Source organism: Rutidosis leptorrhynchoides, chromosome 10 (assembly GCF_046630445.1).
Source record: "Rutidosis leptorrhynchoides isolate AG116_Rl617_1_P2 chromosome 10, CSIRO_AGI_Rlap_v1, whole genome shotgun sequence".
NCBI lineage: Eukaryota > Viridiplantae > Streptophyta > Magnoliopsida > Asterales > Asteraceae > Rutidosis > Rutidosis leptorrhynchoides.
The window spans coordinates 335458329-335468955 of record NC_092342.1 but is presented as its reverse complement, the minus strand read 5'-3'; the positions used below and the strand labels follow the sequence as shown (position 1 = coordinate 335468955).

Sequence of the window (10627 nt, the reverse complement as noted above, 5' to 3'; positions counted from 1 at the left end):
TTATATCTCTTTCTTGGACCTATATTCCTTCACTTTTTCATCAACAAAAATTCAATTCTCTTAAAGAACCTAAACTGATCCTACCATTTATTTTGTTCTCTTTTTGTGATGTGAGCTGTTAGTATGGTCTGTAAAGTTCATTTTAGTACTCTTTAGACCCCTGAAGTTTTTCTTCATTCTTAAGATTTTAAGAGATGATTAATGTATTGTGAAGATTCTTGATCACATTAGTTTGGTGCAAGTTTCAAGAGAATTTTCTTTTTTAGATCTTGGTGTAAAGACTTATGCTTTTGATCATCAACTTTATACTTTTTTGGTCATAATCTTCCTTTATATGTTGTAACAGTACAAGTCTGTTACTCCTGTATCATATCAAGATTTATAACTGTGAAAATAGGCTGTTTTTTTAACCAGTTTTGATTCATCATATGATAGATGATGCAAATGTGGCCAAGTTTAAACAGAGTGGGTGTATATGAATCAAATCAAAAACTTGAAAAGATCGATGGAACAAATTTTCGGTCTCGGTCCCACACAAATGAAGTTAGTTCTCGGTACAAATCCCCTACACCGAGACGTTCTCCTTCTCCAAATACACCAAAAACATTCACAAAAACGCCTGTTTCAACAAGAGCGGTATCAACAGAAAGAAGACGACATGTGACACCGCAATCACCGTCACGTTGCTCAACTCCGGTCCATGAAACATCTGTCGATGTAGAATTAGTGGCAAGAAAGGCGCAGGGTTTATGGCCTTCACGATTGCGTAGTATAAACGTTGCTTTCCAATCCGATTCGTTATCTTTATCCACTAGTAAGAAAGAAAAACCGCCACCTCAGGCGCTGTCCGATCGAACCTTGAAATCGTCATCAAATTTGACACAAAAACGAAATGTAACACCTCCTAGAAAGTCAACTCCCGAGAGAAAACGGACCCCGCTCAAAGGGAAAAACACCGTTGACCAGTCAGAGAATTCTAAACCTCTGGTCGATCAACATCGCCTACCTAACAGAACAAATTCGAAAATTTTGAACAAAAATATCGACATTTGCGAGAAGCCAACGAAGTCATTAATCACACCTAGTAGAAAAGTTGGAGCATCTATATTTACGAAAACGCCCTTAGAAAAATCTGCGAGTTGTCCTGTGAAGTTATCATCGGAATATGATAATTTACAAAGAATGTCTAATCTTGTTTCGTCGAGTTTAGCAGTACGATCTCAGTCTTTGCCTGCTAGTGGGCCCCGACCAGCTTCACCTTGTAAGCCAGTTGGTTTGGGCTCAAAAAGGCCCGTTAGTGCAGCTCCTTCTAGAGGGATCAGTCCCTCTCGTAGGCCATCTAGTCCATTGAGGCAACCGTGCACCTCAGACAGAGTTTCGGTTCTCACGTTTGTTGCTGATATTAAAAAGGGTAGAAAGGTAATTGATCAGATTGAAGATGCACATTATCTAAGGTTACTTCACAACCGGCAAATGCAATGGTCGTTTGTTAACGCTAGGGCAAAATACGCGTTGAACTCTCAGAAACTAACTGCTGAGGTTTGTTAACAATACCTTTATAATATAGTTTTTATTTATTTATTTTTTTGTGTGAAATTGATAGCATTCTCATTTTCGTTATCTATTAAAACATCAAGACTGATAAGCATAATATGATTGTTGATACAGAATTCATTATCTAGTGTGTGGAGACGTACCTACGAACTTAGGGTTTCAGTAGCTGCAAAAAGGATTGAAGTTGATCAGTTGAAATTGAAGCTGAACCTTTACTCTGTTTTAAACCAACAAGTATTGCATTTTCCTTTACATAATTTTTTTCAATCTTTTCACATTACTAAATATACCTATACTTCTAACGACAGTCCTCAAGTATTGTCGTTAAGATGCATGAAATGGTTGTACAATTCAAAACTGGCCATCTAAAGTGAACACTTAGCTGCACTTTACATGTAGTTTATGCACCTTAACAATAACCTTAAGAAATGTCGTTAGAAAAAAAATCCTACGTAGTACTTTTATTTAACTAAACGCCCTCGTTGTATTACAACATCCAGTGTTGTAAAAAACCCGATTACTCGCCGATTAATCACCGATTAATCATTTTTATGAGCAATCCGTTCCGATTTCTAAAAATCCGTTTAATTAAACGGTCAACGTCAATTGATGGGTCAAAATTGAATTTGGTAATCAAATTCAGTCAAAGTAAAAAATGGTTAACATTTTAACATGAATTTAAACTAGAACTTTATAGTTTTGGAGCAAAATGAACAATTTTAGACAATTATATTAAAGCTTATTTTTATATTTATGATTTTTTTCTATATTTACACATATAATTTTTAAAATTTAATATTTAAATGAATACAGTACAATCCGATTAATCCCCGATTAATTCCCGAATTGCCGATTAATCCTTCCAAAGTCCCGACCGATTAATCCCCCAATAGCGAATTTTGCAACCTTGACAACATCAATACTAAAATTCACAAATGTGAGATATGAGGATGTGGGATATAGATAGTTATTCCTTTACCCTAAGATAAAGGGAAATCGTTTCTCCACCCAAGGGTAGGGGACTGCTTTCAGAAGGACCTCGGACTAATATGTTATAAAATAGAAAAACACGCATAGATATAGGTATGCACTCGTTGTATTATATTGGCTAATATCGTCATATCTATCATCAGATGGCCTACCTAAAAGAATGGGCTTCAATAGAAAGTGGGCACAACCTAAATTTAGCTGGTGCCATTGAACATCTACAATCAAATACTCTCCGACTACCTGTAACTGAAGGAGCAATTGTATGTCATATATCAAAACAATGTTTAAATTTACTAATGTATATTCATAATATAATCATCGACTAATATATACCATCAAACAAATTTCAGGTCGATACCGAAACTGTGAAGTCATCTCTTAGCTCAGCAATCCAAGTAATGCAAGCTTTTGGAACCTCCATACAGTCTACTATATCAAGGGTAAGAAAGTTTTTAATTTTCTGTTTTTTTTCCTTTTCTTTTTCAATAAGGATTTTGTTTGATTTGTGATATTAGTTACTGAATCATACCATAATTAAACAGCTGGAGCGACCAAATTACCTTGCATCTGAACTTGCAATTGTAGTGGCACAAGAAAGAGCTCTTCTTGATGAATGTGAAGTTCTTATGGTGTCTGCAGCTTCTTTAAAGGTAAAATAAATCTCTAAACTTTTACTCCTCATTTGTCTTTTATAGTATAATCAAAATGTTTAATTTGTATTTTTTTATTTTTATTTTCTGCAGGTAAAGGAATACAGCCTTAGGACACATCTAATACAACTGAAACACCAGTCAAAAACTTCATAACTCTGTCTTCACTTTTGACAAACTAACTTACATTTTGTTTTAACAACTCATGAGTATTGATGGCTGTTGGGCAACGAGTAATGCAACATTTGCTTATGATAACAGAGTTATTTCGTTACATAACAAAAACATCATTCAAGAATGTAATATATATTGGTGAACCCGAGACTAACTTCTATAGTCTCGTGAGTGAAGAAATATACTGACAACGTTGTTGTGAACACCAAAAGTTTATAGGTTTACTAAGACGCTGACAATAGTGATATTACTACCAATGCTTTTATTCAACCTGTAAATATTGTGGGATTAATTTGTCGATATTTTTCTATAACTGCAATGATCTTAATCAGCTTAATCTGAATTCGGTGAATTGAAATCAAGCTTAACAGTTCAATCTGGAAACTAGGGTTAAGAAATAGCGTCGAAATTGAATTGGTTGTTTTATTACAATTGAATTACAATTGAATGATTTGTACAGAAATTGAGAGATTCTTTATAGAATTGACAAATTGAAAACTGAATTACACAATACAACTAACTAACTACTTAACAAACAAATGGGCGGGAAGTTCTGTTCAAAAGCTGTTGACATCCGTTCAAATGGTTAGTTGATCATTTGGGGTAAATGACACGTGCCCGGCATGTGACAATGACAGTAACTTACGTTTATTATCAGGAAAAGGAATGAGGAGGAGATTAGTGCAATTATTCAAGATTATATTAGATGCAAATTGATGCTTTTGAAAGTTAAAAAGTCTCCTGCAGTTTTAATTGCTGGTAGAATTTGGTGTATGAAGTGGGCTGATGCCAAATTAGTAATGGATTAGTGGTTGTGTTTTGTTTGTTGTGTATGTTTGCTTTGGGCTTAGGGAAATGTCCGGCCCTTGTATGTTCGTTCTGCAAATTTACTTTTAACTCAGTTAGTTCCCCAACATCGTTCTAAAAATTATAGTTCGTCTGCTTCAATACCTAAAATAATTGGTGACTGAGTTCTGCAAAATTTCATAGTTAGATGACTTTGTGATTAAATGTCCATAAGCTTTGTGATTATAGGGAATTAGAGGACTTTGTGATTAAATGTCCATAAACTTTGTGATTATAGGCAATTAGAGGACTTCTATGCTTACAAAAAAAGTTTTACGTAAGTAGTTTATACGTAATTTAATTTCTCAATTAAAATTGTTGCATAATCAACCAATAATTCCAAATCAAAAGTTGCTTAAAATTAACTATTATTACATGTTACATTAATACTAGTAAAATGACTAGACGAGGTTGTTTAAACGAAACAATTTAATTATATGTTTTAAGTATTAAGTGAAAGTGAATGTAAATGTTAAAGTCATTTAGTTTAATAACCCGTGGAACCACGGATTCCGATTAACAAACTTGTCGTTTTTACAAACATATTGATGTACTTAACTTGTTCAGAATAAATGAACTACATTCATTCTCTCACCATCATCTTTCAATTTTCATCACAATTACTGTTTTCTTTTCATTAAAACCTACATTACAACTTTTTATTGAGATATGTAGTTCAGATACATATGTAACTTAATTAATCTCGTAAAGAGAACACATATTTGAATAATATAATAATAATAATAATAATAATAATAATAATAATAATAATAATAATAATAATAATAGTAATAATAATAATAATAATAATAATAATAATAATAATAATAATAAAGTTTGCTTAAAAATTGAGTATTTATATTTTTTATAATAATTATTAGTAATAACAAATGTCTTTTAATATTTTTTAAAAACTTAAAATACAATTATTATACGAAGGTTGTACAATATGCTTCAAAGTTTGTACATGCGTTCATGGGTTATTTTATAAAAGATTGTATAATTTGTTATAAAGTTTGTACATATGGTCATGGGTGTATTTATATATTCTGGGTATTTATTTGTTTTGATTTTGTATCTTTTTTTAATTTGAATTAATTTATAATGTAAATCATTAAAATTGTATCATCGGTTTTTATTTGTTTTTATTTTTTATATATAATTTAAAATCATAAAATCTTATTGCCTTCAAAATCGTGACGCATATATTATCGGTATAATTATTTGTTTTTATTTTGTATTTTTTTTTTAATTTTTAATCAAGTAGAATTAACATATAAAATAATAATGACATCATCATTATCAAAATTAAAAAGTAATTAGTAAAATGATGAAATCATCATTTTAGAGATTTATATGAATACTAGTGAAATGACTCGTGAAATCACGTTTTTTAAAAGAAACAGTTTAATGATGTTTTAAGTATTAAGTGAACGTAAATGCTAAAGTTATTTAGTTTAATGACCCGTGGAACCACATATTCCGACTAAGTAACTTGTTGTTTTTACAAATATATTACTCCGTAATATACTTAACTTGGTCAGAATAAATGAACTACATTTATTCTCCCACGACATTCTTTCAATTTTCATCACAATTACTATTTTTCTCGTCGTCGTAACATTTATATTGTCGATCTAATTGATAATCAATGAGAGTGAATTTTTTCTCCCAAAAAACATGAAATAAATAAATAAGTAATTTAATTTAATTAGTTATAATTAGATTAATGACATCAGTTTAAGGCCTTTGATTTTTTTCTTTTTCTTTTTTATTTTTTTATAATAAATAAATTAGTCTAATAATGACATTATTATTATAGGATTTTAATAGAAAAATATAGATAGATATCTATACATCTATCTATACATTATTATAAAGCACGTGCCATTATGCCTACGTGTCGTCTTCTCAGTTAATCTAAATTAAATTGTCCTACGTGTCATTATATTATTAAATTAAATAAATATAATGATCTTAAAAGATAAAGAATAATAAAATAATAAAATACACCCAAAAATATTTAGTTGATAAACATGACATTCCTTTTTATGTCCCTTTTCCATATATAATTATAATTATATAGATAGATTTATAGATATGGCCGATTAAATACTTCGTACAAAAACACAATAGGAGATAATTAATATTGCTAAAATTAAATTTAACATAATCATCCATATCTCCAACTAAAATAATGGTTATGAGTAATGACTATCAAAGCACAAATCAAAATTTTGATTTTCTTTGGTAATTTTTTTTTATTAATTGAATTATAGTTTATCTGTATATAAGGATGATAATAAAATTTACATATTAAATTAATTAAATATAATGATCTTAAAAGATAAAGAATAATAAAATAATAAAATACACCCAAAAATCTTTAGTTGATAAACATGACATTCCTTTTTATGTCCCTTTTCCATATATAATTATAATTATATAGATAGAATTATAGATATGGCCGATTAAATACTCCATACAAAAACACAATAGGAGATAATTAATATTGCTAAAATTAAATTGAACATAATCGTCCATATCTCCAACTAAAATAATGGTCATGAGTAATGACTATCAAAGCACGAATCAAAATTTTGATTTTCTTTGGTAATTTGTTTTTATTAATTAAATTATAGTTTATCTATATATAAGGATGATAATAAAATATAATAATAATAATAATAATAATAATAATAAAAGTAGTGGTCAATTATAATTAAATATTTGGTTTAATTTTTTTTGCTAAAGTTAGGTCGGTAAAAAATATTCTACTCCGTGATATTTTCTAATTAAATTAGTGGATTCAAATTTTGAAATTGAAATTTTAAATATTATATAAATAAAATGTCAATAACTTAAGGATATACCGAATTTTTTTTTTTTTTTTTTTTTTTGTTATTTTTAAGATTCACTCACATCATTCCTTTTATTTTGTATGAAATTTATGGTTTCTATTGGTGTAAAACCACTCACCACAATTTACGATGAGAAAAAATTCTTCATTGGTAGCAAATGGTTATCTCATTAAGCGGAGGAGCATGATATTCAAATGCAAAGTTAAACTTCCATATTACTCCGTATGTCATTTACAGTCATATATCTATACGCACATATAATTTATTTAAGCCATATTATTTCTATATGTACCATACTATGTTAATGCATTTGCCCATCGCACGAGTTCTAACTTTTAAAAAGGTATGTCTTTACTATTAATGATGCTATTTCGAGTTAGTCAAAACATGTTGGATATTTCAATGCATGACTAATAGTTAAGCTCGAATTAATGTGACTCACTAAATATCCAATAAACAATTTTGAAATAATATCTTTCACGTATTTCTTTGAATATGGTGGTATTGAATATCTGTTAGTCTAAAGCACGGGCTCATATACTAGATACATGATTGAAGAAGCGTATAGAATGCATATTCAATTTCGAATTATGGGTATGACATTTTAAACATTATTGGAAATCGCATATCCATAATTTGAAATGGAGTATATCTTTAGTTCACATATAAATTAATCTATTTTATTTTTAAAAACTCATATATATATTGTTGTTCGTATAATTGATTATTTACTTATTTTATACGTTTCCGTCCAACATAAAGCTAGTATATATATATATATATATATGAGAAAAAAATTATACGAATATTAAAAATTAGGTTAATATGTTACTGGGCTGACCGGGCCCATGAACTAGAATCTACGTAGGGCATCAATGTTACCCCTGCGCTTACAATGATCGATTGTGTGCAATTATATTCTCCTAACCAAAAATGTTTAATCGATCGCTTAATCGATAATAATCATAATAGCATAATGTGTGGTTATTTATGTGATGATTTGATGCTTAATATCTTCAAAAGACTACCGGTCAAATCTCTCATTCGATTTCGATCACTCTCAAAATCATGGTATTCTCGTATTGCTAGCGAAAATTTATCCGCATGCACACTATCGAATCTGGCAAACTTCCTCATAAAGTCCTCACGAGACAGTCGATTAACAATGTAAATGAATATGTCTATTCAATACATTCGTGTCTGCCTTTGTATCTAGGGCATGGTTACATAGGCTTAACGAAATTCAAGTGTGCTGGCAAACCCATACCCATGATTGTTGGTTCATGTAACAGAATTAATTGTATGGTTAATTGGACTAATGGTTATGGGAGCATTAATTAGTCTATTGAACTTTCCAATTCGGGGCAAGTTAACCATTCCTCATGATAATTGACTAATCTCCTTTAATGATAGTCGTTGGGCGACCTTCGGGTTTGGTTAGGATCCAATCACTTGTAATTACACGATTGTTTTTATTAAACACTTGGAATCAATAAAAAATCATAGCTCACTTATTTACTCTATGAAAAGGGGCTCTTGGATTTTGATTACTTCCCCTGATTTTTGGTTTGACTTTCTTGCGTTACAATCATTATATCTCAGTGGCACATTATATTGGTTCGTATCTGGTTGTGTAACAGAATTATCAACCGAAATGACTAATTATATAGTGACGTTTAATTTGAGTACTCATGTTTTTGGTAAGATTTTATTGCCAAAGCATAGTTCGATGGCCAAACGAATAACAATCTACAATGGTTCTCTTGCTTTTGTTTCTAATAATAGATGTAAGAATCTTACTTTTATTTGGGTGATGAGGGAGTATAATAATGTTGCATCTTGGTCGTTGATACATAGATTGAAACCGGAACATGTTTATCAATGTCTTCAACCTATTGCCAACGGTGATATACTGTTCTACTCGGTAACTTGGTATCAAGTTTATCATCACAAGACAGGCATGTTTTCAAAAGTCTTCAAGCTTGGAAGGTGTTATCGGCTTCGTATGGAAACTTACATGGAAAGCCTTGAATTGTTAGACACAGGGAGTCCTTGTGGGAGAAGCATCTTTGTTTCGGATGAAAAAGAAGAAGCATAAAGTAATCGTTATGATTGTTATTTTATTATAAATTTTATTATTATATACATGTTTGGTACCTAAAATAATCTATAATCAAGCTATTATAACTGATGTTATTGAGATTTTTATAGTTACTGGGGTTGAACCTAATACCTTATGAGAAATTAAGAGCGTCAACTGCTTAGAGTTGCCTTCTATAAATGTTGCTTTCAAGTATGATTCGTTTTCTTAATCCACTAGCAAGAAAGAAAAACTGCTAGCCAGGATCTTTTTGATCGAACCTTGAAGTCGTCATCAAATTTATCACAGAACCGAAACATAACACCTCCTAGAAAGTTAACTTCGTAGAGAAAACATACCGCGCTTAAATGGAAAAACATCGTTGACCAGTCAGAGAATTCTAAACCTCTGTAGATCAACATCTAACAAATTCCAAAAATCTGAACATAAATATGGACATTTGCGAGAAGCCGCTGAAGTCTTTAATCACACCTAGTAGAAATGTTGGAGCATCTATATTTACGAAAATGCCCTTAGAAAAATCTGCAAGTTATCCTGTGATGTTATGGTTGGTGTAACATCCCAAATCTAGCAAACAAGTTCAAATGTTAACGGCTCAGGTGTGGACCGGTGGTCCACTTTGGTCCGATGGTCCAAATTCAACATAAACTGGAAACATGTGCAACCTGGACCGGCGGTCCACTTTGGACCGGCGGTCCACTTTGGACCGGCGGTCCAGCATGAGATTCTTGAAATAGGCAGGTCAGGAGTGGACCAGCGGTCCACAGCGAGTTTTTGTGCAGTTTTGTTGTTGTGTAAAAATAAGAAGGGGCATTTTGGTCAATTCACTTGGGTGTCGGTTTGGAGCCTTCAAAGCTGATCTAGATCCCATTTTAGATCTCATTTCACCCACACAAAATCATCTCATCCTATCTTAGAGTGAGAAAGAGAGTTTAGAGAGAGCTCGATTTGAGGAAGAAGAAGAAGAGTGAATTGAGTCAAGACGCAAGAGTTAAAGTTGTTCATCTCGCTCCTAGCTACGTTTTAGTTGTTGTGGTAAGTTTTAACTCTGAATTTCATTGTTTGATTTGATGTTCATGTTAGGGTTTGAACTAGTGGGTTCTTGAGGAAACCCATCTAGCTTATTAATGGGAGATTTAAGCTAGTAAATGGTGTTAATGACCCTTGTTGGTGAGTTTTGGGTTGGATGATGAAATTAATGATTTGATGATCATGTTTGGGTGTTAAAATCACTAGCTAACTTAGGTTGTTAGTGATTAAAGGTGTAAGCTTGCAAGATTTGGTGTTTTGACTTGAGTTTAGGTCAAAATGGGTTTTGTGTCAAAATAGTGCAAGTAGGCGATTTGATGATTAAACGTTGAGTAAAATGCGTTATTGGAATATAATCATTAGTTGGTTGTGATTATGAGTGGTTTGGGTGAGATTTGACTTAGTCAAAATGGAAGTAAGTG

General features: G+C 31.2%; 2 protein-coding genes across 2 annotated transcripts; both read left to right on the top strand.

The window, feature by feature from the left end:
* The first annotated feature begins 431 nt into the window (after positions 1-431).
* On the top strand, positions 432-3511 carry LOC139873652 (AUGMIN subunit 8-like). The gene is made up of 6 exons (XM_071861591.1): positions 432-1539; positions 1669-1788; positions 2688-2804; positions 2895-2984; positions 3087-3194; positions 3288-3511. Exons 1-6 carry the CDS (start codon positions 436-438, stop codon positions 3348-3350), a joined length of 1602 nt encoding a protein of 533 aa, XP_071717692.1. The 5' UTR covers positions 432-435; the 3' UTR covers positions 3351-3511.
* Positions 3512-8597: 5086 nt separating this feature from the next.
* On the top strand, positions 8598-9173 carry LOC139871387 (uncharacterized). The gene has a single exon (XM_071859103.1). It carries the CDS (start codon positions 8598-8600, stop codon positions 9171-9173), a length of 576 nt encoding a protein of 191 aa, XP_071715204.1.
* The last annotated feature ends 1454 nt before the right edge of the window (positions 9174-10627 follow it).

Excerpts from the sequence above, each read along its gene's own strand:
- LOC139871387 (XM_071859103.1), top strand. The coding sequence starts at position 8,598 with ATGAAAAGGGGCTCTTGGATTTTGATTACTTCCCCTGATTTTTGGTTT.
- LOC139873652 (XM_071861591.1), top strand. The coding sequence starts at position 436 with ATGATGCAAATGTGGCCAAGTTTAAACAGAGTGGGTGTATATGAATCA. Across the intron at positions 1,789-2,687 it reads ACTCTGTTTTAAACCAACAA|ATGGCCTACCTAAAAGAATG; the intron begins GTATTGCATTTT and ends ATCTATCATCAG. Across the intron at positions 2,985-3,086 it reads TACAGTCTACTATATCAAGG|CTGGAGCGACCAAATTACCT; the intron begins GTAAGAAAGTTT and ends ATAATTAAACAG.